Source organism: Neohortaea acidophila (assembly GCF_010093505.1).
Source record: "Neohortaea acidophila strain CBS 113389 unplaced genomic scaffold BDY17scaffold_5, whole genome shotgun sequence".
NCBI classification, from domain to species: domain Eukaryota; kingdom Fungi; phylum Ascomycota; class Dothideomycetes; order Mycosphaerellales; family Teratosphaeriaceae; genus Neohortaea; species Neohortaea acidophila.
In genome coordinates, this window is record NW_022985514.1 from 1,537,010 (window position 1) to 1,563,131 (window position 26,122).

At 56.8% G+C, this 26,122-nt stretch overlaps 14 protein-coding genes across 14 annotated transcripts; 6 read left to right on the forward strand and 8 right to left on the reverse strand.

The window, feature by feature from the left end:
• Nucleotides 1-172: 172 nt before the first annotated feature.
• Nucleotides 173-2,267, reverse strand: BDY17DRAFT_297720 (uncharacterized protein). The gene is made up of 2 exons (XM_033733633.1): nucleotides 1,858-2,267; nucleotides 173-1,794 (listed from the first exon to the last, which is right to left on the reverse strand). The coding sequence occupies exons 1-2, from the start codon at nucleotides 1,949-1,951 to the stop codon at nucleotides 575-577; spliced, it is 1,314 nt and encodes a 437-aa protein (XP_033590175.1). The 5' UTR covers nucleotides 1,952-2,267; the 3' UTR covers nucleotides 173-574.
• Nucleotides 2,268-2,741: 474 nt separating this feature from the next.
• Nucleotides 2,742-4,007, reverse strand: BDY17DRAFT_151045 (uncharacterized protein). Its single transcript, XM_033729625.1, has one exon. It carries the CDS (start codon nucleotides 3,872-3,874, stop codon nucleotides 2,768-2,770), a length of 1,107 nt encoding a protein of 368 aa, XP_033590176.1. The 5' UTR covers nucleotides 3,875-4,007; the 3' UTR covers nucleotides 2,742-2,767.
• Nucleotides 4,008-4,140: 133 nt separating this feature from the next.
• On the reverse strand, nucleotides 4,141-5,967 carry BDY17DRAFT_250806 (SKIP/SNW domain-containing protein; the record flags this gene model as incomplete). The annotated part of the gene is made up of 2 exons (XM_033731107.1): nucleotides 4,141-4,778; nucleotides 4,860-5,967. 2 exons carry the CDS (start codon nucleotides 5,965-5,967, stop codon nucleotides 4,141-4,143), a joined length of 1,746 nt encoding a protein of 581 aa, XP_033590177.1.
• Nucleotides 5,968-6,147: 180 nt separating this feature from the next.
• BDY17DRAFT_297722 (glutamyl-tRNA synthetase) lies at nucleotides 6,148-8,330 on the forward strand. The gene has a single exon (XM_033733634.1). It carries the CDS (start codon nucleotides 6,220-6,222, stop codon nucleotides 8,113-8,115), a length of 1,896 nt encoding a protein of 631 aa, XP_033590178.1. The 5' UTR covers nucleotides 6,148-6,219; the 3' UTR covers nucleotides 8,116-8,330.
• A 66-nt stretch (nucleotides 8,331-8,396) lies between these two features.
• BDY17DRAFT_250516 (ribosomal protein L1-like protein) lies at nucleotides 8,397-9,380 on the forward strand (the record flags this gene model as incomplete). Its single annotated transcript, XM_033731070.1, has 2 exons — nucleotides 8,397-8,668; nucleotides 8,723-9,380. 2 exons carry the CDS (start codon nucleotides 8,397-8,399, stop codon nucleotides 9,378-9,380), a joined length of 930 nt encoding a protein of 309 aa, XP_033590179.1.
• A 95-nt stretch (nucleotides 9,381-9,475) lies between these two features.
• Nucleotides 9,476-10,966, reverse strand: BDY17DRAFT_297724 (NUDIX hydrolase domain-like protein). Its single transcript, XM_033733635.1, has 2 exons — nucleotides 10,257-10,966; nucleotides 9,476-10,197 (listed from the first exon to the last, which is right to left on the reverse strand). The coding sequence occupies exons 1-2, from the start codon at nucleotides 10,807-10,809 to the stop codon at nucleotides 9,509-9,511; spliced, it is 1,242 nt and encodes a 413-aa protein (XP_033590180.1). The 5' UTR covers nucleotides 10,810-10,966; the 3' UTR covers nucleotides 9,476-9,508.
• A 198-nt stretch (nucleotides 10,967-11,164) lies between these two features.
• Nucleotides 11,165-12,019, forward strand: BDY17DRAFT_324333 (oligomeric golgi complex component, COG2-domain-containing protein; the record flags this gene model as incomplete). The annotated part of the gene is made up of 1 exon (XM_033737171.1): nucleotides 11,165-12,019. One exon carries the CDS (start codon nucleotides 11,165-11,167, stop codon nucleotides 12,017-12,019), a length of 855 nt encoding a protein of 284 aa, XP_033590181.1.
• A 255-nt stretch (nucleotides 12,020-12,274) lies between these two features.
• Nucleotides 12,275-13,309, reverse strand: BDY17DRAFT_310587 (uncharacterized protein; the record flags this gene model as incomplete). Its single annotated transcript, XM_033735454.1, has 1 exon — nucleotides 12,275-13,309. One exon carries the CDS (start codon nucleotides 13,307-13,309, stop codon nucleotides 12,275-12,277), a length of 1,035 nt encoding a protein of 344 aa, XP_033590182.1.
• A 344-nt stretch (nucleotides 13,310-13,653) lies between these two features.
• On the reverse strand, nucleotides 13,654-15,202 carry BDY17DRAFT_297728 (Alpha/Beta hydrolase protein). Its single transcript, XM_033733636.1, has 5 exons — nucleotides 14,827-15,202; nucleotides 14,652-14,760; nucleotides 14,431-14,597; nucleotides 13,877-14,378; nucleotides 13,654-13,821 (listed from the first exon to the last, which is right to left on the reverse strand). Exons 1-5 carry the CDS (start codon nucleotides 14,947-14,949, stop codon nucleotides 13,769-13,771), a joined length of 954 nt encoding a protein of 317 aa, XP_033590183.1. The 5' UTR covers nucleotides 14,950-15,202; the 3' UTR covers nucleotides 13,654-13,768.
• A 516-nt stretch (nucleotides 15,203-15,718) lies between these two features.
• On the forward strand, nucleotides 15,719-17,191 carry BDY17DRAFT_280740 (NADP-dependent oxidoreductase domain-containing protein; the record flags this gene model as incomplete). The annotated part of the gene is made up of 4 exons (XM_033732049.1): nucleotides 15,719-16,283; nucleotides 16,339-16,479; nucleotides 16,534-16,647; nucleotides 16,701-17,191. Exons 1-4 carry the CDS (start codon nucleotides 16,046-16,048, stop codon nucleotides 17,189-17,191), a joined length of 984 nt encoding a protein of 327 aa, XP_033590184.1. The 5' UTR covers nucleotides 15,719-16,045.
• Nucleotides 17,192-17,264: 73 nt separating this feature from the next.
• On the reverse strand, nucleotides 17,265-18,531 carry BDY17DRAFT_310590 (CoA-transferase family III domain-containing protein; the record flags this gene model as incomplete). Its single annotated transcript, XM_033735455.1, has 2 exons — nucleotides 17,265-18,406; nucleotides 18,471-18,531. 2 exons carry the CDS (start codon nucleotides 18,529-18,531, stop codon nucleotides 17,265-17,267), a joined length of 1,203 nt encoding a protein of 400 aa, XP_033590185.1.
• A 620-nt stretch (nucleotides 18,532-19,151) lies between these two features.
• Nucleotides 19,152-20,399, forward strand: BDY17DRAFT_310591 (Glucanosyltransferase-domain-containing protein; the record flags this gene model as incomplete). Its single annotated transcript, XM_033735456.1, has 1 exon — nucleotides 19,152-20,399. The coding sequence occupies one exon, from the start codon at nucleotides 19,152-19,154 to the stop codon at nucleotides 20,397-20,399; it is 1,248 nt and encodes a 415-aa protein (XP_033590186.1).
• On the reverse strand, nucleotides 20,284-24,055 carry BDY17DRAFT_151131 (high-temperature-induced dauer-formation protein-domain-containing protein). The gene is made up of 9 exons (XM_033729626.1): nucleotides 23,738-24,055; nucleotides 22,997-23,663; nucleotides 22,850-22,947; nucleotides 22,460-22,690; nucleotides 22,053-22,397; nucleotides 21,754-21,997; nucleotides 21,139-21,644; nucleotides 20,879-21,065; nucleotides 20,284-20,793 (listed from the first exon to the last, which is right to left on the reverse strand). The coding sequence occupies exons 1-9, from the start codon at nucleotides 23,831-23,833 to the stop codon at nucleotides 20,540-20,542; spliced, it is 2,628 nt and encodes an 875-aa protein (XP_033590187.1). The 5' UTR covers nucleotides 23,834-24,055; the 3' UTR covers nucleotides 20,284-20,539.
• A 61-nt stretch (nucleotides 24,056-24,116) lies between these two features.
• BDY17DRAFT_297733 (uncharacterized protein) lies at nucleotides 24,117-25,987 on the forward strand. Its single transcript, XM_033733637.1, has 3 exons — nucleotides 24,117-24,416; nucleotides 24,491-25,172; nucleotides 25,226-25,987. The coding sequence occupies exons 1-3, from the start codon at nucleotides 24,150-24,152 to the stop codon at nucleotides 25,756-25,758; spliced, it is 1,482 nt and encodes a 493-aa protein (XP_033590188.1). The 5' UTR covers nucleotides 24,117-24,149; the 3' UTR covers nucleotides 25,759-25,987.
• The last annotated feature ends 135 nt before the right edge of the window (nucleotides 25,988-26,122 follow it).

Below are 26,122 nucleotides of genomic sequence, written 5' to 3' on the forward strand. Positions count from 1 at the left end.
TGTTGATGCTGTTGTTCAGGTAAAAGGTGGTAAATGAGTTTTCGTAAAGAGAGGGTTGTAGGCGTGAGAGGAGGGAGGAAAAGAGATCGCAAACCCCTCCTTTTTGTTATACCTTCTGGACCCTCCCCCCCACAAACACTAAACGACGTCAGTGGGGTATTGCCTGAGAAACTTCCATTGAGCCCCGCATTGGTGAGGCGCGGATCCGGTGATCCAGACCAACCATGAGCAGAGATCGCTAGTGGCGAGGGTGACAAATAGCAGTGATTGGTGGGATTGGGAGAGCCTCGTTTTGTTTTAGTTGCTTTTCACCTTGGTGTCTTTGACCTGGCGTGCGGATGGTTGCTAACGGGTGAAAGAGAAAGGCATCACAAACAGTAACGTTGGATGAGTTTGGTCGGGCAAACGACCGCGACTATGGTAGTAAGGAAAGGTAAAGAAGTACGCAGCGCAGTCCCGCCCCTTCTCCATCCTTGAACTCCAGATGAAAAAACACCCAACCCGAGCACAAACAACCAGTCCAGGCAGCAGTAGACAACACCAGGTATCCAGCATCACTACATCCTCACAGACTTCAAGGTCGAGTGTTCTCATCTGCCACCTCGCCCTTCGTCGATGTCCCGAGGGGCTCGCTAGCAGGGAATGGCAACATCGACCGTACAGACGCCGGGCTATCCTCCCACACAATGATATCGCCCTTGACGTCTCCATCAGCGCTGACGACGGGCAGGTCGAACAGGCCCCTCTTAGAAGGCGTTGACGTTGCGCGTGCCTTCTTGCCCGAGCCAGCAGCGAAGGGCAGTGGCGCGGCGAATAGATTGCTCATGTCGAGTGTGGTGGCGGTGGTTGACTGCTTCTCGGGCGTCGCGTCGACGACCACGTGAGAGTCTTTGTCGAGGCCCTCGGGGATGAAGTCCTCGGTCTCCAGGTCGGAGAGCGGCGAGCGTTGACCGTCGTCCATATCATCCACAACGACCTTCTTGCGGATGATGTCGACCTTCTTCACACGCGTCGGGCCGGTAAGAGGAGCAGCAGCAGTAGTGACAGTCGCGCGAGAGGCAGTGGGAGCATCGTAGCCCTCCGGCGGCGTGTTCTCCTTGCCTCGGTCATCCTTCGCCTTCAATCCACTCTCCTCATCCGAGCTCAAGTCGAGGGTGAGCGTGCTGTGCTCCATCAAATTGCCGGCTTCCTCCTCGGGCGTGTCTTCGTAGATGTCGAAGAACCAGTTGCGCGGCATGCTTTCCTGGATCGTGGCGCCGCTGCGAGTCCGGGCGTGTTTGGGAGCGGCAACGGCAGGGGAGGATTTGGAGAAGGTGCCATTGAGAGCAGCGTCGAGGCTGAAGGGAAGACTGGCGTCATTGCTAGTGCGCGAGGAGATTGAGAACGGAGGGTCGATGCGGCCAAAGGGAGCCGAGATGCGACGGGTCTTGTTGTTCAACGGCGTGGAGAGTTTGCGTTTTGGAGAGCGACCAGCAGGAGCTGTCAATGGGGCCCGAGGAGAAGACATGTTGGCTCTGACCGGCGTTGCGGTAAGGCGAGAGGGGATGGTGGATGGAGGAGGCATGGATGACAGCTTCGAGGGAGAGAAGGTGAAAGGGTTGAAGGGCTTCTGCAGCACGTCGTTCTTGCTTTTCTTGGACGGCGAGCAAAGCGAGGCAGGGTCGACGTTCTCGCCGTCAAAGTCGTCGAAGGTGGAAGAGTCGAAGGAGCGTTTGGGGGGAGAGAAGACTGAGGCGGTTTTGGAAGGAGGTGCGGCGTTTGCTTTGATGTCGAGGTTTGACTTCGCCAAATGACCTGCAGACGTGGGGTGAGCACTCCGTGCAAAAATGCTGGGAGGTCTTTATTGGTAATTCTTACCATTCTGGCGGTTTTTCGCGCTGGCAAGATGTTGCAGACGCGAGTTGTCGAGGGGAGCAAATGGCACTCTTGGTAAAGGAGCGTGAGTCGCCATGATTGCCGACGATTGACACGCCTTGGACGCGTCGGAAGTGGGCAAAGACGATGATGGACTCGTTCAGAATGAAGTTAACCGTCTAGCAAGGCACACGCTTCTACTGCAGCGTAGGAGGGAGGCAATAGCAGCAGTCGTCGTGCAGCAATGCGCGAGAAAAGGAAGAAGCAGTAGAGAGAGGAAGAGAGTTGGACAGACGGAGGAATGGAGCCACTTCCCTCACTCTGCCCACGGCCTCGATCTGCACGCACAGACTCTTCGCACCCGTGCGTAGCAAGGGAGGAATGAATGGTAAATGGGCGAAGTTGGAGAGGTAACGAAGCCGGTCTAATGCATGCACGCACGCACGCCCGGCACGACCACGACGCGCGCGGGACGTGTGACGGCGCGAACCAAACATTTCGTGCCCGCGCGTTGCCGCGTCGCGCCTGCCGCTGCCGCCCCTCCTTCTCCATTCGGACGTGATGGCTGCTTCGCTCACTTCACGTGTGTCTCATGTTGGCTACGCTGGTGTGCCATTTGTGTCATGCAAAGCTTGGAGACTCGATTGTGTCTGGTGTGTTCTCGACCGCGTCATTTTCGAGGTATTTTTGTTGTGGCGCATGGCAAGGCCTGACGTGCAGCTGGAACGACGTTGTGTTTCTCATCCTATCGGTACTCGCTCTCAATCAATCAGACTCGCGAAAGATACTTGCTCACACGCAGTATTCCTGGACGCGACTTCTCGTCTCATGTTCGCGCGAGTGAGCGTGTACGAGTCTTAGCTGCAACGCATCCTCAGCCCTGTTTCCCTCACGCGCCTCAACTCCCCTCTTGCTACGAGACAAACCCTCCCGCCACCAACGCCGTCTCCCTCTCCTCATTGTGCACCGGCAACAGCAATCCCTCCTCCGGCTCCTCCACAGCATCGTAGAAAGTCCTGGACAACCTGTCCGCAACAAAGTAGACACCCGCATTGAGCTTCTCGAGGACCGCGCTTCCCTTCGAAGACATCCCAGCCGAGTGGTGAGCAGGCGCACTCGACACTGCGCGCGAAGATGAAGTGGTTCTCCCCTCTCCATCTTCGTCGGCACAGCCGCTCAGAAGTCCACTCTCCACTTCCACCGCCACCGCCGAACCACAGCCCGCCTCATCAATGGTCCGGGTAGCAGGCAGCGGGGCCGTGAAAGCCGCTCCCTTCTCCTTTCCCGACTTCACGCGAAGCGCGTCCGCATCATACGACACTCGCTTTCGAACGTGCTTCGTCTTCACCGCGCTGCTCTCGCCGTGCACAGCAATGCCCAACCCGTAATACACGCCGCTCGTATCAATAGATAAAGTAGGTCTGCGCTGCCTCAACTGCTTCCTGCCCTCCGCCGTGTCTGCGCCATCGACAGCAGACCTGCGGACGCCAGTAGTAGAGCTCATTGCCCCGTCTCCTCCTCCTTCATTTTCCTCGTCACTGTCCTCCTCCCGCTCAATCCTCGCGTATTCACCCGTTCTGTAGCGGCGCCTGTTCGCTCTGCCGAAGAAGTCGAAGCTCGGCCAGATTTGCGCGAGGAGCAGCATGAACGCCACGACGAACAGGAAGGAGAAGATGCCTGTGAGCATGCCTGCGATCCAGCCGGGTAGTTGAGGAAGGTCGGCGCCGAGTTTCAACTTCGCGTGTTGGTCGTGTGTGGGGGCTGTTGTTGCGGTTGAGGTGGGAGAGGACGCCGGGGTGGTGAAGACATTCGTCGACATTTCGTTCGTTGGTTGAACACCCTGAGTGAGGGTAGTGATGTCGTGTTGAGAGTGTTTGAGCAGTGAGCTTGCACCAGTCACGCTCGTTTCATCGGCGACGCGGCTCGCGGTGATGGGAGCGGTTGTCGCAGTGGAAGGCCACGAGGGCGAGAAGGCAGGATGGTCGATGGGATTGAGCGAGTCCATTGTTGAAGGTTTCATCCTTAACTGTGGACTTGTGTTGGAGAGACTTCTGTGAATGATGTCTGTGAAGCTAGGGTGACAAACGCAGCAAGTCGGGAAGTGAGGTTTGTGAAACGGGCGATGTCATAGAGGGATGGCGGGAAGACACCTGTGAATACTTGACCTAAGATCTCCTTGTTTGGGGAATCGCAGATGGCTCTCGAGGGCAGGTTCGTAGATACTCGCTCGCATTGTTTGAATGTCGTGTTGATGTCTCTGAAGGGTTCCGAATTCTGACGCCAACCTCATTCATCATCGTCAACTCTAGCCCTCTTCCCTCTACTCCCTCCCCGATCTTCATCCTCTTCATCTCCACGCGAAGCTCTCTTTCCCTTGTTCGCCCCCTTCGCAGCCTCCTGAATCATCGCATCTACACCAAACGGATCCTCTCCGCCTCCACTGCCAGCAGCAGCGGGCGCACCGCCTCCTCGGTCCCTCTCAAACATCACCGGCCCACTTCTCCCCTCCGTCGCCTCCGTCCCCTTGAAGCCTTCTTTCGGCGCTCGCCCCAACGTCTCAAATCGCTTCGTACTCTGGATCTTCTCCATCGTCTCGCCTCCATCATCCTCATCGTCGTCCCCAACGCCCGGCCGGTAGATGCTGTTCAGCGCATCTCTGTCCGCGAAGAGCGGCTTGTCGTAAGCTTGATCTTCGTTGAAGCCTGCCGCAAAGCCCGAGGATTGATTGAACAGTCGCGAGTCGTACATGGCTTCTTTGTTCTGCGTCGGCTTGGCCAGACCGAGAGCCACCTTTTCCGAGATGTCTCGATTTTGATCGCGCGCCATCATCTGCAAGCGGCGTTCATGGCCCATGTTCTTCTGCCTCATTTCGCGCTGCGCTTCGCGACGCCGGTCGGCACGCGCTTGTTGTCGCTCCGTTCTGTCTGCATCCGAAGATCGATCACGCTTGCGGTCATCGGGACTGGAGCTGCGTGAACGGGAGCCGGAAGAGTAGGAGCTCCGACTATCGCGGGAGCGACTGCGAGAGCGAGAGTCTTGTCGAGGCTGGCGGTCTGCTTCTCGTTGCTCTCTTGCTTTTTGCGCCATCAAGCGAAGAGATTCTTCTTTCTCTTCCTTCTCCTTCTCTGCCAACCGCTGTTGCATGCGCTGTCTCTGTGACACCTCTTCTCTGGCGTGACGATCGGCGACATGCAGGGCTTCCGAGAATTGCGCAAACTTGTCATTGATGGTAACATCTTGTAGTCCTCTTCCATCCGCAGCCAACCGCTTATCAAGAGGAACAGTGTAACCCTTGGGATTTTTCCAGTTCGAAATTGGCGGAGGGATCCTCCACGCTTCTTGGTCCTCTGCGGTCAATTTGCGAGGGGGAGAGTGCATGACGGGCGGAGGCGGTGATGGTGGGCCTCTCGGGATCTTCTTGATCTTGTGTTTCGGCGGCTCCATAGGATCTTGCTGTCGTTGTACAATCTTCATAATCCGGTCTTGCTTCTTGCTCGTATCCCCCATCTGATTCGCTGGCGTGTAGCGTACAAAAGTAGGCTCCGGTCGAGTCGTGCCCTTGACATTCTTCGGCTTTTGCGCGGCCAAAGTCCCGCTGACGAGGGCTTGTAGCGCCTTTTGCGTACGCTCTTTGGTCTCTTGCTCCTCTTCTTCCGTGGGTTTGTCCAAGCTGAGTTCACCCACATCTGCGCGTTGCCGAAGGGGGATGAGATCTTTGAAGCTGGCGTGGATGACGCGGCTATCACTGTGGCCTCTCCGTGCAATGGCGTCGTACTTGACCATGCCATCCCCGTCCACTTGTATCGCCAGTGCATTAGAGGAAGCAGATGCGCCTTTCCGGCCCAAATCTAGCGGGTACTGAGCCACGGGGATCTCCGGGAAAGCGCCGCCATCTCCAAAGTCCTCTGCTCCTCGCGGCCTCCATCCTGATCGTTGGCCATAGGGAGGTGGCCCGGATCGCTTGACGACCAGCTGAGAAGATTCGAGGTCGCGGGAATCGATCACGCGGGGGCCTTTTTGTTGAGTGTGTGCTGGCAGCTCCTCCTCTTCGCCGCTGTATTTCGGTTTCGGTAGAGCGTTGGCGATCGAGGGTCTGGCACCGGAGAGCGCCATCTCGATCTCGCTTCCTCGACGGTATGGAGAAAGGAATCTTGGTGTCGTCAAAGGTGCAGTTCAAAAGTTCAGGCGCGAGAGGATTTAGAGTAACGAGCCTGAACAGGAAGGTTTACCGAATGCCAAGACCAAGCCTTGCAATCTTCAGCCAATTTTTATGAGCCTCCCTGTGACTGGACTCGTGAGTGAACGACTCATTCAAATAAAACTTCTTGTAACTCGAGATTACAATTTGCTGAGCTGCTAAGAATTATGGATGCCCAAATCGCCGAATGGAAGAAACGCGCCGAGGCGCTGAAGGCCACAAATCCCAAACAGGTCGAGGGCCCTTTGGCTGAACTGGATGCTCATCTCACCCTGCGCTCGTACATTGTCGGCTACCAATTGACCGACGCGGACACGACTGTCTGGACGACTCTCAAGGCCAACAATGTCGCCAACTCTGCCTTCATCAAAAGCGGCCGGATGATCAACGTGGCGAGATGGTTCAACTTCATCTCGGAGAGCGCCCATCCTGCTGTTGAACTTCCCGTGCGGACCCCGGTGGCCAAAGACGCGGGTGCGAGCTATGACATTGGTCTTCCAGATGTTGAGAAGGGCGTTGTGACCAGGTTCCCTCCCGAGCCGTCCGGTTATCTGCACATCGGACACGCCAAGGCGGCGTATCTGAATTACTACTTTGCGCATGAGAAGTACAATGGCAAGATGATTGTCCGCTTCGACGACACCAACCCTACCAAGGAGAAGCAGGAGTATCAGGATGCTATCCTCGAGGACTGTCATCTCTTGGGCGTCAAATACGATCAAGTCACTTACACGAGCGACTACTTCCAGGAGCTGTATGAGCTTTGCATTAAGATGATCAAAGACGGCAAGGCCTACGCCGACGACACTCCTCAAGAGCAACTACGAACAGAGCGCGAGAAGAGGATCGAGAGCTCGCACCGCAACGACTCCGCGGAGGACAGCCTAGCCCATTTCGAGGAGATGAAGAAGGGCAGCCAGGAGGGCACGAAATGGTTCATCCGCGCCAAGATCGACATGAGCAGCAACAACGGCGCCATGCGCGACCCCGTCATCTACCGCTGCAACCCGCAACCACACCACCGCACCGGAAGCAAGTGGAACATCTACCCCACCTACGACTTCGCCTGCCCCATCGTCGACTCCGTCGAAGGCGTCACCCACGCCCTCAGGACAACCGAGTACAATGACCGCGACGCCCAGTACCAGTGGTTCATTACAGCCCTCAACCTCCGCCCCGTGCACAATTGGAACTTCTCCCGCATGAACTTCGTGCGTACCCTGCTGTCCAAGCGGAAACTCACCAAACTCGTCGACACCGGCCGTGTCTGGGGCTGGGACGACCCGCGCATGGCGACCGTCCGCGGCATCGCACGACGCGGCATGACAATTCCCGCTCTGCAGGAGTTCATCCTCAAGCAAGGCCCAAGCAAGAACATCAATCTCATGGACTGGACGAACTTCTGGGCCACGAACAAGAAGTTCATCGACCCCATTGCCCCGCGCTACACAGCCGTGGAAGGAGACCACAAAGTCACCTGCACCGTTTTCGGCGCGCCCGAGGCCCCGCGCACCGAGGAGAAGGAGCTGCACGCGAAGAATGCAGACGTCGGGAAGAAGAAGGTGGTGTACAGCAAGAACATCATCCTCGACCAAGCGGATGCGCAATCGTTCGGCGAAGACGAGGAGATTACGCTCATGAACTGGGGCAATGCGATTGTGCGCAAGAAGTCGTACTCCCTCAACCCCTTGAACCTGCTCAAGTCCTCTGAGAACAAGATCGTCACCGAGTTGGAGCTGGAGCTGCATCTGCAGGGCGATGTGAAGGCTACTTCCAAGAAGATCACGTGGCTTTCGACGGATCAGGAGCTTGTGCCGGTCACGTTGTACGACTTTGATTTCTTGATCAACAAGGATAAGCTGGGCGAGGATGATCAGTTGGAGGAGGTGCTGACGCCGGAGACGGAGTTCAAGACGGAGTGCGTGGCGGACTGCAATGTGGCGGGGTTGAAGGAGGGTGATGTGGTGCAATTTGATCGAAAGGGGTATTTCCGCATCGATCGTGCGTTCAAGCATGGCGAGAGTGTGAGGGCGTTTCAGATTCCGACGGGGAAGAAGGTGTGAGGACTGGCATAATCGTTGGCGAATGGGATGGTCCATTCTTGATACTATTACGCTAGCATTGCGACTACCTAGGTGTGCCGTGAGAGGTATAATGAACGATGTTTCTGCACATCAAAAAGGTCATATACTGTAGTGGGAAGCTGAATGGAGAAGGCTTTCGGTCATCGTCCGGCGAAATCTCGGCACTCGCTCCTTGACCTCGACATCTTTTCCGGACAACATCAAGCTTCCCTCTTCTCCATCACACTACCTCTTGCCAGCCTCACAAATCCCCCGCAGCAATGGCGTTCTCATCACGATACTGTCCATCATGCCTCCTCTCCCTCCCCACCCGCATAATCACACCCTTCGCCTTTCGCGCAAACCTAGCCTCTCCTTTCCTCCAACAAGCGAGAACAGCAGCCCAATCTTCCAATGCCAACAAATCCCGCAGCAAAAAGGACTCCTCGAAAGGCTCAACAAAAACCACGAAAAAGAAGCGGAAAACGCGCTCGCACTTCCTCCAGCCTGATCTGAGGAGGGTGACACAGTTCAGTCTGGTAGATGCAATGAGGTACATCACCCCTTCCCCCCATCTATCTACACCCAATCCTGATCCACATGGTAGATACCTCCGCGCAGCCGAAGTCGGCCGCCCGCCCAACAGCGCCAAATACGACCTGCACATCCGCCTGCGCACAGCGAAAAACGGCGCCGTGGTACGCAACCGCCTCCTCCTCCCGCACCCAGTACACACCGACCTACGCATCGCCGTCATCTGCCCCTCGGACTCCGCGCACGCGCGCGCAGCCAAAGCCGCAGGCGCCCACCTGGTAGGCGAAGAGGAGATTTTCGACGCGGTGAAAGCGGGCCGCATCGAGTTTGAGCGCTGCATTTGCCAGCAGGATAGTCTGGCGAAACTAGGGAAGTCGGGGGTTGCGAGGATCTTGGGACCCAGGGGGCTGATGCCTAGTGCTAAGCTGGGGACGGTGGTGAAGGATGTGGGGAGTGCGGTGAGGGGACTGGCGGGCGGGAGCGAGTACCGCGAGCGCATGGGGGTGGTGCGCATGGCGATTGGGCAGTTGGGCTTCACGCCCGAGGAGATGCAGAGTAATATTCGCGTGTTTATCGAGGGGTTGAAGAAGGATATTGGGGTGTTGTCGGATCGGATTTCGAAGGATATTCATGAGGTGGTGTTGAGCAGTACGCATGGGCCCGGGCTGAGCTTGAATGGGGAGTTGAGGGGTCCGGCGAGTCCGCCGACCAAGGACCTGAGCACTATGTAGGAGGTAGAAGTGACAGTCTCGGAGATCAGCGAGAGCCATGAGACCAGCTCTCCCTGTACATCATCATATATCCACCGCATCGAGACATCTATACATCATCTCTACCCACTTTTCTAAATCTCGCTCATTTATAATTTCGCGCCCTCAGTCACGAAGCCATTCGCAGCAGCCTGCATCAATTGATGCGCAATGGCCGTGCTTGGCGGCAAGCGCAGCCCGCCCTCCTTGTAATCCGGGCCCGGGTCTTCACTCAGCCCACTGGTGCCCACCTTCAAGGAGAACTTCAGCTCTTCAAAGTCCACCCACTTCGCATCGTCCAGCTCGGGGTCGTTGCCGAGATCAATCGTCTCGCCCTCTGGGATCGCTTGGCCGATGGCGCCAATCATGAGGTTCGCGGGATACGGCCAGGGCTGCGTGCTGTGAATCACCACTCGGCCAACGTGCACGCCAGCCTCCTCGTAGACTTCGCGGCGCACCGCCTCTTCAATGCTCTCAGCGGGCTCGGCGAAGCCAGCGAGAGTGGAGTACCAGTACGGCGGCCACACCTTCTGCCTGCCGAGGAGGATTTTGGTGTTGGAGGAGTTGACAATGGCCATGATGACGGTGGGGTCGGTGCGGGGGAAGCTGAGGTTGCTGATGCGGTTCCTCGTCACGCACGGCGGGCGGTCCTGCTGGCTGGCCTCCTTGGCGAGGTCTTTGGGCGGGCAGGCGCGCTTGAAGCCGCCGTTGACGGACATGGTGGTGTTGCCGCAGGCGCCGCAGTAGGGGTTGCGCTGGTTCCAGTCGAGCAGCATGCGCGCTTCGGCGTACAGGGCGGCTGGCGAGGGGTTAGCATACTATAGGAGTGTTTGAATCGATGAGGTTGAGTGCTCTTACCGTGTGTTGCGTCGATTTCCATCACGCGGCCTGGGGCGAAGGTAAGCCCGCGCTCTTCGAGGCTTTTGATCAGCTTCTCGCAGGCATCCTTAACTCCTGCCTTGGGAGTGACGTCGATGGCGAAGTAGGGTGCGCCGGTGTACTCGTTCTTGCCTTGGTACGTAAGGCCCTGCTTGTCCTTCTCATCGATGCCGAGGAAGATCATCTGCGGAATGTACTGCTCGCTGTTATACCGCGCCAGCACCTCCTTCTCGGTCAAGTCGTAGGGCCCATCGCCAATGATGGGTTTTATCTCGTCATACTTGACGAATTGCAAGTAGTCGCCCGTCTTGTACCCCGTCTTGACAAGGGGTTGCAAGTTGTTGCAGGGCAAGAAAGAGGTGGAGGGGTGTTTGAGGGCCTGGTCGAGGAAGTCGTGCTTTTCTCGCAGGAAGCCGACGCGATTGAGTGGGTTGCCGGAGAAGTAGTTGGCCACTTCTTTGCCAAACTTGCGCGAGAGCATCGAGTCGATGTTGTGATGGGCCGGCTCGGGGTTGGCGGGTTGTTCAGGCATTGCGACCTTGATGGAAGGAGTGTGGTGTGGTGTGGTGGAGCTTAGCGCATCGATGGGTTGATGATGATATCTAGGAAGATAAGATGCAATGAGATTTCAATAAAGTCGGTGGAGATGTACGACCGATCTTACGCATTGGAAGAAACACTTTCGCCTCAGCGGATGATGAATGGAGGGGTCGCCTCCTCGGGATTAACGAGACACCGCGGCTTTATCATTCGTCTGCGAGTCAGGACGGTGCTGGGTGAGGCTCTGTCCGAGTCATGCAAAACATCGACCGCGACTTTCAACTTCCACGCAGCCTCATCTTCCACTCAATCACCCATCGCTGACAAGGCGGGAGGAGATCGACACAATGGCCACCCTCCACCTCGATACCGCCACAGACACACCTCATTCCCCCACCTCCCACGCCCGCTCCTCCCCCAGCGACTCCGACAATGAAGACAACCTCCCCTACCCCGGCGAACTCTCCCGCAACGACTTCCTAGCCGACGACTTCGACTCCCAGACATACCTCTCCACCCTGCGCAATCGACATCAGACGCTCGAAGACCTCCGCTCCGACCTCCGCCAGCGAAGTCAACTGCTCAATCAAGAGCTTCTCGATCTGGTGAACAACAATTATGAAGAGTTTCTGAGCCTTGGCGCAGATCTGAAAGGCGGAGAAGAGAAGGTGGAGGGCGTGAGAGTTGGCTTGCTTGGGTTTGAGAGGGAGATTGAGGGGATCAGGAAGGTTGTTGCGGAGAGGGCGGAGCAGGTTGGACAGCTGTTGGGAGAGAGAAAGGAGGTTCGAAGGGATATCATGGTCGGTAGAGGACTGTTGGAGGTTGAGAGACGACTGGAAGAGCTGGAGGGTAGTCTTGGTATCAAGAACGCTGCTCAAGATGCTGAGTCCCTCGCTTCTGACAGTGACGACGAAGAGGAGGATGCTGAAGTCGAGGCTTTTCCCATCAGAAAGTCAAAGGCACAGACGGAGCAATTTGTCCTGCTCAATAAGCTGGTTACTCGACTTGGTCCTGAACACCCTTTTCTCCAGGCACAGCAATCCCGAATCGAACATGTCCATCGCACTCTTCTCTCCAGCTTGGCCACGTTGCTGAGACAGGCCAAAGCCGCCAAAGACCAGGATGCCACTCTTGCTGTTGTCAGGCTGCATGTCCTTCTCGACGCCGAACAGGATGGTGCGAAGACCTTGCAATCTGGATGAAGGCCATGTGGAAGATTGCCAAACAATCTATTTCATGGACATATCTATCGCGTACAAGACAGGCCTTCTCAATGCGGGATCAAACCTCCAAACAACCCCAGCGCGCATTTGAGCAGCCAACACGATCGTCTTGAACAACCTCGACATATCGCCTATCCTTCCAAAACCCATCCTGCCGTCCACAAAGATCAGGAGCACGCCAATCCCAGAAGAAAGACGACAACCCATGCAATCAATCCTCCCACTTTGGCTACCCTAGAATTGCGTCTCATCACGGTGTGACCACACTCGCTCCGTGGCCAGAGATCCTGGCAGCCTCCGGCGCTCTTCGAAACTGCGCGAATCGTATGACGGCTGGTCTGCATTGTCGTGGCTGCGATGGAAGCACTGAGCTTCTATACGATATTGACTGGAATCTTCCGATCGAGAGATCGTGAGAGACTCTAACGCCACGTTGCCAAAGCATTTGAGAATGCTTTTTACAAACTTGAGGGACGAGTCGCTTGTGTGCTGTTGGCGTTTCGACTTGGGCATTGGCGCGTTCGTCTTCTGGATTCGATGCTCGGACGCCGTATGAGCATTGTTGCGGCTGCGCTTGGTTTGCTGACGAGAAGGTCGGCTCATCGGTGAACCCTCATGTCGGTGCTGGGGCGCTGCTTTGGCCTTTCGCGACTCCATTCTTGTTCTCGAGGACCTCCGTCTGTGCGTCGGAGCTATACGAGTAGGAGCTGCGAGAGGCGTGGTCTTTCCACAGCCTGTTCTTTCGTGCCGATCTGCGGGTGGCTCAGAGCTTTGTAGCCTGAGCGATTGGAACGCATCCAGCAGCGGTGTCGTAGTCGATAACATCCGTGGTTGGATCGGCGCAGTGTGGTGGTGCGGAACACTCTTGCGCAACGGGCGCAAGGCGGGAAGGGTGGCTTCGCCATCACTCATTTTCACATCAACGCTCTCGGCACTGCTGGCGTTTTGTCCCTCCTCTTCCGCACGTTGCCTCAGGATCTCCGTCTTTACGACCTCAATGTTTCCATCACTTCGACAACCCCGACACACACTCAGCATGGCGAGTTCCTCTGCGTAACCCTCTCGCTCGTCTTCGGTTAAATACGCATAATGGCGGACCAAGGAGCGAACGAGCCCTTCGCGGTGCTGCTTGGTCGCCTCGCTTTCTTTTTTCCGAAAGTCGCTCTCGCGCACTCGGGTGCACTGTTTGTTGTCCTTTCCGACGCAGATGCATTGCCTGGTCAGCTCGGCGAAGAGAGGGGTGCTGATGGGAAGCTGGGTGTAGGGCATGGTGGTGTTGGGGCTAATGCGGATCGTACGGAGGATGGCTTGATGTTGTAATGTCCTCGGCAGGTCAATAGAGGCTGTTGATTTGTCGATATTCGATGGAGTGATAGCACAGAAAGAAAGGCTTGGAGGCGGTTCTTGTATATGTTATGATTCGGGAAGAGCCTTGGAAATTCAGGTCTATGAGACATGCTTGGGCGAAGTCTCAGACAAGGCTGTGTCTTTCAGTTCAGACGTGTCACTCACGTAAACATGTCTACGTTTGTCCCAAGACAGACTTGAGTCTACGACACGTTTTTCACTTTCGAAAGAGCGTGAGAGTGCGTTCGTTTGAGAGGGGGCCGTGTGGGATGGTTCATATGTATAGATGGATGGAGCTATCATGCGGTATATACGTTTTGATGTCTCGGCGGCGGGACAATTGCACTGTGCCTGGTTTTATAGCCGCGCCTCAGGAGAAATTCAGGCCTGGCTCTTGAGCCATTCAATCCCCGCCAGCATCTTACCCACAAATTCTAAAGCAGAGTCAGCCAGTGTTTTCTCACCCGCAAACGGAATGAAACAACTCACGTTGCCCCTCGGGGATAGGCGGGAAGATCCAAAAGTAATGGGGGAAACCCGGCCAATAATCATGCTTAGTCTTGACGCCCGCCTCCTGCAGCGCCTTCTCCATCACCTTCGAATCGTCGCGCAGCGGATCAAACTCGCACGAAGCAAAGTACACGGGCGGGAAGTCGGCGTGCTTGTCCGTCGCGAGGATGGTGAAGGCCGACGCATCCTTGGGATCGGTGCCGGTTTCGCGGAAGAAGATTTCCATGCTCGTTTTGTCGATGACGGGCGCGCCGTTGCCGTTTTCTTCGTACGACTTGTAGTCGCCGGCGTACTTGGCGGGCACGTTGTCGTAGTGCGTGGTGACGGGCACCAGGGCGATGATGCCCTTGAGGGTGGGTTTCAGGCTTGAATCGCGCAGGACTTGGTTGGCAACTTGCAGGGCTAGACCGCCGCCTGCGGAACCGCCGCCTGTGAAGACCTTCTTTGGATCGCCTTTGAATTTGGCTGCGTTCTCGACGGCCTGGGCGAGAGGTGAGCGTTACCGTATGTGAGTTGAGCGTGACGGGACCTACCCATTTGTACACTTTGACCGAATCGTCGAGCTGAGCGGGCCATTTGGCCTCCGGCGACAGCCTGTAGTCAACATTGACAACGGCAGTTTTGGTGTTTTCGGCGATGACGCGGCAGAGGAACTCGTCGGAATCGAGGTTGCCGAGCATGTACCCGCCTCCATGAGTCCCTGGATACCCAACTGTCAATGAGCAATTCAAAGATATGATGTGGTCCCACTTACAAATAATAACGGGGAAAGGTCCATCGCCCTCCTTCGGGGTGTAAGTGCGGTACTTCACGCCGTCCACTGCGCCTTCAACGACATCCGAGCCCTCGGGGAGTGGTGGCATCTACGCCTTGGAGTCAACGGAACGATGTCTTATGCTGGCAATCCGGGTGATGAGACCAGGTCGTACCATGGGGATCAAAGCCTGCACTAGCCCATCATACTGCGCTCGAATCTCCTCGACCGAGCCACCCAGAGTGGCTCGCCCACCAGCCATTTGCTCCCATTGGGTCCACGATTCCGCGAGAGGCATGATGAGTAGTTTGGGTGGTGATACTGTGGGGCTTGTGACGAAGAGATGGCAAAGGAAGTTGGACAAAGATGTAAGCGCGGAGAACAGCTTCCGTGGAGAATGATCGAAGTTGGTGACGGACGAAGGCCTTTTATATCATGCCTTCAATGTAAATATAGAGCGGCTGGAATCGTTACGGCAAAGCTGAGAGCAAGTGAGGAGAAGTGGACTCGGCGGAGCTTGTCGGTCTAGCGCACGCCCAGGGCGATGATGTCGTCCAGTCGTTGCGGAGCAAGACGGCATGCAGGAGGCCGGAGACAGCTGGGCGCAGCCTCGGCCCCGTCAGACCCTGCGCGGCTCGCGTGCCATTGCTTCACGCCCCAAGTCTGCCAAGTAGATGGCCTGATGGTTTATCAAACTGGCACGACTTGATGCGACCTTGATGCGACCTTGATGCCGCCTTGATACGACCTTGCTGCAGTAAACGGACCGATGAAGTCGAAAAGGGTGGAAGGCGCGATGCGGCTGCTTTGCTGGCTACACGCAGCTGGGCTGGGCTGCCGGCTGACCAGCTGACATCGAGTCCGGTCACATCGCGCGTTCCGATGACAGTCATACACATGCGGCAACCCCGAATCGGGAGCATTGAGCGACGGGAAAGTAGTGGAAGAAGATTATCGACCAGGCCATAAGGCTATCCAGTCACGTGACTGCATTTATCACTCTCGAAGAATCAAAGATGATGAGCATCAAAGACGATAACTTCTAGTATCGAATATTATAGGATAAGGTAAGTTCCGTCTACTGCCGACTTCAATGCCGCTCGTGCGCTATTCACTAGATAGTTTCTCGTGTCTTCACCTGTTCTCCCAACCTGCCATACTTCTCCTTCTATGTCCGTTCCTTAAGCCCGCAAATTCCGGCAACCAAACGACATCACATCGCTGTGTTGAGGCATTGATCGACGTAGCCCATTGCTACCTACCACCCAGCAATGCCATCGCCGGGCTAGAACATCGGTCCGATAACGTCCTTCAGACATATATATTCAGACACGTTCTGCTCTTCAACGACCAACCACCAGCAACACTCCCCAACCTCCTCAAACATCGCAACCATGGTTCATACACTGCCCTTCGCCAACATCCAAGTCCCCAGTCCCGGCTTTGGTGCCATGGGCATCAGCTTCGGCCTGGGAAACAACCTGACCCTCGAACAAGCCGAGCCCGTCCTGCTCAAAGCGATTGAGCTGGGCTGCACCTTCTGGGACACGGCGGTCGTGTATCAAGCGGGCGTCAACGAGAAGCTGCTGGGCGACTTTATCCGCAAGCACCAGGTTCGCGACAAGCTGTTCAGTATGTCGTCTCACCACGTGTGCTATCGAGCTGCAACGCTGACGAACGCTTACAGTCGCTTCAAAATGCGGATTCGATGTCTTTGGGAATGGCAGCGTCACCAATTCTGCCGAACATATCAAGACGTACATTGACGGCACGATCGAGCGACTCGGCTTTGCTCCCGACCTGTACTATCTTCACCGCATCGACCCGAGTTCGTGCCGTCCCTAGCATCTCTACCATCTGATGCAGCGCTGATTTGTGGTAGACACGCCGCTGGAAGAGTCCATCCCCGCCCTCGACGAACTCAGAAAGGCAGGCAAGACCAAGTACATTGGCCTCTCTGAATGTTCCGCCAAAACTCTGCGGAAAGCAAACTCCAGTGAGTCCCATCATATTCCATGCTCATAGCCTTTCCACCCTGACGAAACGCAGTCGCCAAAATCGACGCCGTGCAAGCCGAATACTCCGCCTTCGAAACGCTGCACGAATCCGACGACCTAATCACCACAGCCAAAGAGCTAGGCGTCACATACGTCGCCTACAGTCCGCTCGGACACGGCTGGCTCGTCGATGACTTCCCCTACGCCAGCCCGGACGACTTTGCCCCCGACGACTTCCGGCGCACCGTGCCCAAATTCCAGGGCGAGAATTTCTACAAGAACCGCGCGATTGTCGAGGAGATTAAGAAGCTTGCTTCTCGCAAGGGGTGCACTTTGACGCAGGTTGCGCTCGCGTGGGTGGCGGCGCAGGATATGATTGCTATTCCTGGCACGACGAAGGCGGGGCGACTCGAGGAGAACTGGGCTTCGAGGGATGTGGTCCTGTCTGACGAGGAGAAGGCGGAGATGCGGAGGATTATTGATGCGGCGAAACCGCATGGCAATCGGTACAGTGAGAAGGCGCAGGCGATGGTGGGCCATTGATCTGTTAGTCTGTGTCTTTTCGTAATAAACTGTAGCAACCCTGTATCGCCAACCACACTCCTGCACTACCTTTTCATATCTTCGGCCGCAGCCCCGCCTCCACGTGCTCATACCCTCCATCCTTCTCAACGTAATGCCGACCCTTCTGCCACCCCATCCAGATTGCCAGGATCTCCTCGCCACCGTCACCAGGCTTCAATCCCTTGACATCCCATCCACTGCCCTCGATTCCCAACCCCTGGCCTTGTCTCGCCGGTCGATCATCGGGATCGCCGTCATGGATCGCCATTGCAGGCGTGCCGTTCAGATGAACGATTGGCCGATGATCGAAACCGGCCTTCTCCAGTTCCGCATTCGTTAGGATGGGGGTGCAACACGCATCTGTGCCGTCGAACACCTTCTCCCACTCCGCTCTCGTCTTCGACTTGAACTTGTCCGTGTACATCTTCTTTTGTTTCTCCCATGTCTTTTTGTCCAGCCTGTTCCCGCCAATCGACTTTTCGTCAATCTCGAGCCCCTTCAACAAGGCTGCGAAAAACTGCGGCTCCAGGGCGCCCACAGCCATGTACCCGCCGTCCTTGGTGACATAAGTATCGTAAAACGGCGCTCCGCCGTCCAACAAATTTGTCCCTCGGGGCGCACTCCATGAAGGGCCCTTCTGTGAAAGTCGAGGCATGGTAGCGAGATACGCAGCCCCATCCACCATATTCGCCTCCACCACCTGCCCATACCCCGTGCGTTCGCGACTCGCAACAGCCAACACAATCCCCAAAAAGCACACCAGTCCTCCACCACCAAAATCCCCCAGAATATTCCCCGGAGCATACGGCGTCTCATCCTTCCTCCCCAGCATCGACAAAGCCCCCGACACAGCGATGTAATTGATATCATGCCCCGCCATACTCGCGTACTTCCCGTCGCGCCGGAAGCCCGTCATGCGCGCGTAGATCAAGCGCGGATTCAGTCGCATCAGCACCTCGGGCCCCAGACCCATCTTCTCCATCACGCCGGGCCGGAAGGGCTCGATGAGGATGTCCATGGTGGGGATCATGGCTTTGAGCAGCTCGACGCCTTCGCGCCGCTTCGTGTTGACGCATATGGAGTGCTTGCGTCGGGTGAGAGTGTCGGGGGTGGGGGCTATGGTGTTGGATTGTGCGCGGTCGATGCGCAGGACTGTGGCGCCGAAGTCTGCGCACATCATGCCTGCGAAGGGGCCTGGAGGGCTTGTTAGTGGGTGGTGGTGGATGATGGAGGGGTTGCGTTGGGTTCGTTGTCTTACCTGGTGCTAGGCCGGCGAATTCCATGACCTTCAGGCCATTGAGGGGCGGGGAGAGCGTCATGTTGGTGGTGGTTGAATGGGTTCTATCGAGTAACGATAGATGAGTGCATCGAAGTGGATTGTCGTGAAGGTAGTTGGTAGCCGTGCTGCCGAGGTGCAGAGAGCTCCACTAGCCTGACACCTTCCCCACCACCAGGACGCGGCTTCGTGTCGACGTCACGCGAAGCCATCGACCTAAATGACATGTATTTAGTATGAACGATGCAGTGAGCCCCGTCCTCCGTTCACAATCACTGGATGTGTGACAAATACTGTTGGCAGTGTATTACCTTTGAAGAGGGTGCAAGTGGTCGAATCCACTGATAGAGGAGGACACATGTAAGGACGCCTTCTCGACCGCCGATTCACCGCACGTCACTTGACACCCTCCGTCCGCATTCGGATCGTAGCCACACACTTGACATCTTCATGCCTGCAGATGAATTGAGCGAGCCTTACATGCAAGTCCAAACAGCAGAAGCCAACTGTCTAGCGCATCCGACGGATTGCTGCCTTGCTGCCTAAACTGAACACGGGTCATCTGAGAAAGTACATAGTTCCATTCTATTCGTAGACCATGCAATCCACTTCACCCGTCTAACACGCACCCGAAACCTGCCATCCATCTACAGCAACTGCAAGATGGAGAAGATGGAGCAACTCCGCGAAGCCTTGCCACCCATCCCGGCGACAGAGCCAATCTACACCAGAGGCAACCATTTCTACCAAGGCAACCAGAGATTCATGATCCGAGGAATCTGCTACTACTCGCCCGAAGACCATCCAGAGCACCTAACAGGCGACATGCTCGACGACGAGCACCTCGACGACCTGCGTCGCGATATTGCAAACTTCCGCGAGCTCGGCCTGAACACCATCCAAGTCTCCCACCTGCGCCCAGCCCAAGACCACAGCAAAGCAATGCACCTGCTCCGTGACGCAGGCATCTACGTCCTCGTCAAACTCGCCGACGACGGCATCGTCGCGCCCACTCCCCGCCAAGCCCACGGCCTCCCGCCCTTCAATCCCAACTTCAACACCGCCCGGCACTACCCCACGCACACCCTCGAGTGCGCACTCCGACTCGCCAGCCAATTCGCCCACCACCCCAACACCCTCGCTTTCACCATCTCCGGCAGCGCTCTGCGTGTGCCCGCCACCACCAAAATCGCCGAAGTCATCCGCGCCTTACTCGCCGACACAAAACACTACCTCCGCCTGCAGCCCAGCCCGCGCCGCATCCCCGTAGGCGTCAGCCTCTCCGACAACCTATCCCTCGCCCTCTTATCGCAGACCTATTTTCTCGCGGGGCCGGCAGAGACGCGCGCCGACTTCCTCGCCCTCGACAGCTGGGGTTGGATGGGAGCGCGCTCGAGCTTCTCCGTCAGCGGGTGGAAGAATATGATTGACCGGCTCGCTGGGCTGCCTGCTCCGATGCTGCTCGGCGCTTTTGGCACGCCGACGCCGGAGAAGCCGCGCGCGTGGACGGAGATTTTGTCGCTGTATTCCCCCGACATGACAGGCGTGTTTAGCGGCGGGTGCGTTCATCGGTATGCGCAGCGCCGGGGGAGCGACTGGTATGACACCATGTATGCCGTTGTGGAAGTGGTGGAGGGCAGCGAGGGGAGAGAGGTGGTGAAGAAGAAGGAGTTTGGCACTCTGAAGGAGAGATTTCGTACTGTTGATGCTCGGCGGGCGGAGGAGACTTGGGGTGCTGGAGTGGCGAGGAAGGACTTCGAGGCCTGGAGGGGTGAGTTCCCTGCTAAATCGATAAACCAATGGTATGCCACCGAGCATATCCCGCGCTTTGCTGGGGATTGGAGCGCTCTGGTCAAGGAAATAGAAGAAGCGAGAGAGTGGGTGTTTGTAGAGAAGTCGGCGGCGGCTTGAGAGAAGACCCAGACTCGCCGGAAGAACCACATCCCAATGAAGCATTCACAAACGAACCCTCCCAAACCACTCACCTGCTGCCACCTCACACAAAAAGAAATGTAGAGCAGGAGACGCGCCGCGCAAGCAGCCAAAGGGATTCACACCTCTCTCGAGGTCAGGGGGCTACGGAGCGACAGCCCGCCAATCCTCCGCGCAATCGTGTCGCCCACCGCATCCACCGCGCCCTTCGGGCTGCTCAGGCTGATCCGGCTCTGCTGCGCCACGACGTTGAACAGCCGCACATTCGTGCCCGCCCAGATTCTCGCCGTGTCGGCGGCGTAAACGCGGCCCCAGAGCAGCGAAAGGTACCATCCCAGCGCCGCGCTCGTCCATCGGAACGTTTGGACTTTGACTGTAGCGGCGAGAGGCGTTAGTTTACGCACTGGGAAGGTGAGGGGTGGGCAAGGGGGTGGGAGTGAGGTCGGGGGCGGGCTTACCTTCGAGTGCGGGCGCTGTTCCGCTGCTTCTCATGCCGGCGTGTTGGGAGGGGGCGGCGGGCAGGGTGGAGGAGACGGCGTTGCCGGCCGCAGGAGTTTTGCTGGGACGAGCCCGGCCGCCATCTTCTTCTTCTTCGAGGAGCTGAAGGATGGTGTGAAGGGGGAGGTGCGGTGACCAGGTATGGAGCTGGAAAGGGGGTTCATGTCAGTAGCGAGTTCTTCGTCCAACACACGGCTCAGGGATGGCTTCTGTCACTTACCCACTGGTAATCAGGAGTGAATGGTTGGAGTGACTGTCGGGTTTGCAGGCGAATGAGTGAAGCCAGGCTGGTGTGGGAGGTGTTGCGTGAGGTGGAGCGGGAGAAGTTGGCGAGGCCCACGGGTTGCTTGCCCCGTGCTTTCTCACTCATACTGCGCGACTGCAGCGGCAACGCGTCCTCCAACGCATCGTTCGACATGCTCGCTCGCGTCGACGTGTCGTGGCTGGGCAGATTGGACTCGCCGTCACCTTCGTCATCTTCATCGTCTTCGTCTCCTATCGCAAATGCAGAGTCCTCCGGCACCATGTCCAGCGACGTGGTCCGGGGTGATGTGGCGTCCCGAGCGCTTTCGTGAGATGTTGCTCGGCCGGCTGCAGACTCCCCGATATCCTTGCGTTCCCGCGTCATACGGTCGATCTCGGCCTCTGCTCCCTCCACGGTGAAGTCTCGCAGCGCCTCGAACCGTTTGCGGCCCTTCACGACTGCGTCCACGAAGCGGCGGTTCTCTGTTCATTCACGTCAGCCTGCTTTCGCCACCGCATCTCCACTCAGGGGTGCTCAGTCGCGACACAACGCCACGACGCGTGACTACATTCACATCCACCAGTTACGTACCGTCGTACTGATGCTCCAGAATCGCGTTCATCGCGTCCAGCAGCGAAAACAGCAAAAGATGATTCGACTCATTGGCCAACAAGAACGCCGGCTGCGAAAACGATACAAAGACATGCATCAGCATCGTGCTCGTAGCCCGCTGCAAGCCCTGCACATAAGGCGCAATGTTGTTGATGACCGCGAGCAAAGCCGGATGCAGAGATTCGAGGCCACGATTGCTACTGGTGAGGAGCGCGTGAATGTGCTATGAGGCCTTGATCAGTACCGTACAACGTGCTTGGAAGCTGGACTACACATACCCCTATCAGGAAATCGGCATAGCTACCGTGGAAATTGGGAATCTGCAAGACACTCGGCAGCGTGTCCTGCGCCGTGAACAGAGCGTTGAGCTTCGGCCCAAACTTCTCCTCCACACTCAACGTCTGCAGGATGAAGACGCACGTCCGCACAACACTCTGCTTGGCCGGATCGTCCTTGCCGTCGATGGCGTAGAAGAGGACCAGGACGATGAAGTCTCGAGCGCGCTCGGTGTCGATCAGATAGCTGCGGAAGCGCTTGTTGCATTGCAGCAGCTCCCAGAACAGCGCTAGTGTCTCGGGAATGATGGGTGGTGCTGTTGTGGTGAGACGGAGCATACCTGTTGTCTATGCAAGGGGGAGTCAGCATGCTGTCTTAGCACAGGTCTGGCAGGACTAATTAGACGTACCGGCTGCATGAGGATTTGCCTCAATCCCTCGACAATGAACTGGAAGTCCTCGGCCCGGTGCAGTCGACCAAGAGCTTTGCGGAACTCGTTCGCCCCATTACCCGGAACCGGGTACGTGATAAGGACAAGCAAGAACTGAAGACAGCAGGTGACCAGCGGCTGCTTCGAGTCTTTGGTTGCCGCCCCGAGGTCGATGGGGAATGACCAGGGGTTCTGGTTGTACTTAAGGGCCTAGATGCAAGCTACGTCAGCTCCAGACTAACCTCGATAAGATCAGGCCTGTATCGTGGAAGGACCTTGGTCCAGTATATGAAGATACAGGCTTGCTAGATGCAACATCGCCAATTGCTTTTGTTGTTGTTTTCTGATCATCGAAATAAGATCACATACCGTGTTCAACAACGAGCAGATGGTGTTGAGCACCACCGCTCGATCAGCTTGTGTCGCCAAATATGTGAGCGGCTTGATGTCTTTCTCCGCCACAACACCTGTGTACTGTCAGCAAATGCTTGTATTGCAAGCATCCGGCGCACATACCTGGAGCAAAATACAAGGACCTCCCCGCCAGCACCAACAGCAGCCGCAGCACTTCAACTGCATTCTTCTCATTGTCCTTGGTCATCGCAGCACCCCTCTGAGCCCCAATGCCACTCTGCCAGACCGTGTATATCGGCTTGAGCTCCGGCACGCCATTTGCATCCTTCTTCGCCGGCAAACAAATCCCCGGGAAGAAGAGGTATTTTGTCAAGATGTCTATCAGCTGCTCTCCGAGCGGGGGACCAAGATTGCTGTTCTTCTTCTCCTCCGGCACGGCCGCGCCGCTCAGTCCATCAACGTATATCCGCCGACTGTCGCTCTTGGGGTCGGGGTAGGACACTGGCCTACGCGGCTGCCAGAAGAACTGATCTTCCCAGTCCGAGAGGTAGTCTGCTTCGTAGATATAAGGGAGCAGGCGGGTGAGGATGCGCACGCAATTCAGCACTTCTGGGGCGATCGGCGTGAGAGGGTCGTCGAAGACTCTCTTGGTCTGCAGGGCGTGCAGGCGGCTGACGGTGCGGTAGATCAGCGTCTCCGCGTTCTTCTTTGGAGCGGTCTGGGTGTGGGAGGAGGGCCTTTCGGAGGGCGTGTTGAGGGTCAGGTCGCGGAGATCGTTGGGCGACCAGAGGGTCTGGACATCTTCGGCAGTCTCGGGCAGCTGGATGAACTATTTGCAAGGCGTACGGGTGAGTCTCATATGCTGTGGGGAATTCGTGGAATGCTGATGGAGACGATGCTTACGCGCAACCACCAGGAACTGTCTATGGCGATCGCCTCCTCTCCCGCGAGGCGGAAGATGTCCTCCTTGAACGCTAGCTTGCTATCCGATGCCCCCATCGCCGCATTTCGAGCAGGTGTTTTGACGGGACAGGTGGAGAGTTGGCGTGGAGTGGAGGGGGGGCGTGGTATGCACCGGAATTTATTGTGCTACGAACAAAGCCATGGGGGGTATGCTGATTCTTTGAGCAGTCTGACCAGCAAGCAAGCAGATTTATTGCGAATTGGCCGAGTGTGATATGATCAGGAACAAAAGATGAGGTCGAAGCAAGCTACGCATCACATACGTACCGCGTACGCACCTGCCAGCTTGACGTAGCTGATTAATCACTAAGCAGAGCTCTCGCCAACCGTGCGTGCTTCCGCCTTGTCGTGGATGGTCTTCCGCCTTCTCGGCTTCACTGCTTCGATCAACAAGAGCTCACATCTGGCAGTCCATCGGAACGACCTGCGCCCTCGCCTCACTGGCGAGCCCGCCAGCGGCATGGCTCAACCTCCAGACGTGAGCATTGCCCGTGCAGTCTTCACCGCCGCCATGATGAAGGGTGAAGGCGACATGGCTGCCGTTTCGCGCGACGATGTCACCGTCTTCGCCAAAACCCTCCTCAAGACCTGCAACATCTGCACCAACGACAACATGAAGGTTTGTTCGGATTTGATGCTCTTCTACTTTGCTTCCTACGAACACATTTCACTTACTCTGAACCCCCGTCACAGCTGCTCCAGTCTTTCATCAAAAAGTTCATTCAGCCCTCACCCACCCGCACTGCGGCCCTGGTGAAGTATGTCTTGACCCTCAGCAAATCCTTCATTCCCCGCGATCTCAGCAAGCGCGTGGATACCACCAAGCCAAAGGACGACAACGAGGGGTTGGGCAAAATCCTCAAAGGCAAGGTGCAGCAGCCCCCTCAGCCGGCGTACAAACGCCTCCATCTGCTCTACATCGTGCACAACGCTCTAGGCCATGCCTACCTTCATAGTGAATCGAACTATCCGTCTTTTTCGAAGCTCCAACAGGCCGCGGCGACTCTCGCGGAGCTGGCCGCTTGTGCAGACACCGGCCGCACGTCCAAGACCCATTCCAGCGTCTCTGACGTCGTCTCTCATTGGGCTCAAGGCTTCTGCACCAAAGAGGAAGTGGAACAGATCCGAAACGACGTGAAACTTGCAGCGGGCTCCACCTGGGAAGAGCTTCTTGAGAAGCTGGAAGCGGCTGCGTTGGCGCCTGAGAATGCGACTCCTTCCTGGATCCTGCCAGAGCGGCATGGGGTGATCAACTATCCAAGTGCACCATGGCATCAACTCCCGGCTGCCAACGGTCTTTACCTGGCGCGCACGCGAGGCCATCCACTGCAGGCGAGGGCGTTACCTCCGGGCGGCTTCAAGCTTCGCAACGGAGGTATGTCGAGTTCATCCCGCCCCCCAACATCATGTACTAATACAGTCTCGCAGGGAAAGAAGCGGATGCGGAACTGAAGAAAGATGTCGAGGCCCTCTACACAGAAATGGTCCGCTGCCGCAACAAATACACCGACGCCGCAGAAGTGCAAGACGTCGACGCAGCAGGCAACATCATCTGGAAAGACCCGGAGCGTCCGACGCGCAACTACTGGGGCTTCGCACTGGACCGGATCGACAAGCACAAAGATCTAAAGCGCAAGTTCTCCGAGTCTACAACGGGATACCGTGATCTGGGGCCGGTGAAGATGATGCGTCTCTCTCGTCCACGTCAGCAGCAGATGGACCGTGGCGGAGGGTGGAACCAAGGCAGAGGAGCGGATCGTGGCAGGGGATGGGACCGTGGCAGAGGCTGGGACCATGGCAGAGACTGGGATCGTAGCCGACCGCGCGATCGTAGCCGGGACCGTCCTCGCAGCAGAGACCGCCACTATGGCCGCGGTGGGCAGCATCGCGCCTATGGTGGACAGGATCGTGGGCGTGGTGGGCAGGGCCGGGGCCACTGGCACGGTGGAAGGGGGTATTGAGAGAGGCCAGAAGGGCCCAGATGATGACTTAGCAGGTCGTAGTATGCAATACGATAGCTATCGTTGACATGTCCCATCTCTTTCCCATCGCTAAAGACGGGACCATCGATAGAACGACTGGCTTCATCCTCGGCTTACGATGTTTACGGGAGATGTGGCGAACAGGCGATCACGGTGCAAGAAAGATCAACGTAGAAAGTTCAAATTGGGGCGCCCCAAGCGGTCCATCTCCTTTCCATCGCTAAATGCGGGGCCATTGATAGAACAATTGGGCTCGTCCATGGCTTGCGATGGCTATAGGAGATGTGACGGACAAGCGATGTCGCGGAGGAAACATGAGAAGGACCATTTTGACGATATGCGG

What these genes read in the sequence shown, in the direction of transcription:
- BDY17DRAFT_297733 (XM_033733637.1), top strand. Translation starts at nt 24,150, where the DNA reads ATGGTCTTCCGCCTTCTCGGCTTCACTGCTTCGATCAACAAGAGCTCA. An exon ending in GCACCAACGACAACATGAAG is followed by an intron (nt 24,417 to 24,490) that starts GTTTGTTCGGAT and finishes CCCCCGTCACAG; the next exon opens with CTGCTCCAGTCTTTCATCAA. An exon ending in CTTCAAGCTTCGCAACGGAG is followed by an intron (nt 25,173 to 25,225) that starts GTATGTCGAGTT and finishes ACAGTCTCGCAG; the next exon opens with GGAAAGAAGCGGATGCGGAA.
- BDY17DRAFT_297728 (XM_033733636.1), bottom strand. Translation starts at nt 14,949, where the DNA reads ATGCCTCTCGCGGAATCGTGGACCCAATGGGAGCAAATGGCTGGTGGG. An exon ending in TGCAGGCTTTGATCCCCATG is followed by an intron (nt 14,761 to 14,826) that starts GTACGACCTGGT and finishes TCCAAGGCGTAG; the next exon opens with ATGCCACCACTCCCCGAGGG. An exon ending in GCCTATCCCCGAGGGGCAAC is followed by an intron (nt 13,822 to 13,876) that starts GTGAGTTGTTTC and finishes ACTCTGCTTTAG; the next exon opens with AATTTGTGGGTAAGATGCTG.
- BDY17DRAFT_297724 (XM_033733635.1), bottom strand. Translation starts at nt 10,809, where the DNA reads ATGCCTGAACAACCCGCCAACCCCGAGCCGGCCCATCACAACATCGAC. An exon ending in GGAAATCGACGCAACACACG is followed by an intron (nt 10,198 to 10,256) that starts GTAAGAGCACTC and finishes ACCCCTCGCCAG; the next exon opens with CCGCCCTGTACGCCGAAGCG.
- BDY17DRAFT_151045 (XM_033729625.1), bottom strand. Translation starts at nt 3,874, where the DNA reads ATGAAACCTTCAACAATGGACTCGCTCAATCCCATCGACCATCCTGCC.
- BDY17DRAFT_151131 (XM_033729626.1), bottom strand. Translation starts at nt 23,833, where the DNA reads ATGGGGGCATCGGATAGCAAGCTAGCGTTCAAGGAGGACATCTTCCGC. An exon ending in TCTGCTCGTTGTTGAACACG is followed by an intron (nt 22,691 to 22,849) that starts GTATGTGATCTT and finishes GCTTGCATCTAG; the next exon opens with GCCCTTAAGTACAACCAGAA. An exon ending in TCACTCCTGATTACCAGTGG is followed by an intron (nt 21,066 to 21,138) that starts GTAAGTGACAGA and finishes CCCCCTTTCCAG; the next exon opens with CTCCATACCTGGTCACCGCA.
- BDY17DRAFT_297720 (XM_033733633.1), bottom strand. Translation starts at nt 1,951, where the DNA reads ATGGCGACTCACGCTCCTTTACCAAGAGTGCCATTTGCTCCCCTCGAC. An exon ending in CGCGAAAAACCGCCAGAATG is followed by an intron (nt 1,795 to 1,857) that starts GTAAGAATTACC and finishes CCACGTCTGCAG; the next exon opens with GTCATTTGGCGAAGTCAAAC.
- BDY17DRAFT_297722 (XM_033733634.1), top strand. Translation starts at nt 6,220, where the DNA reads ATGGATGCCCAAATCGCCGAATGGAAGAAACGCGCCGAGGCGCTGAAG.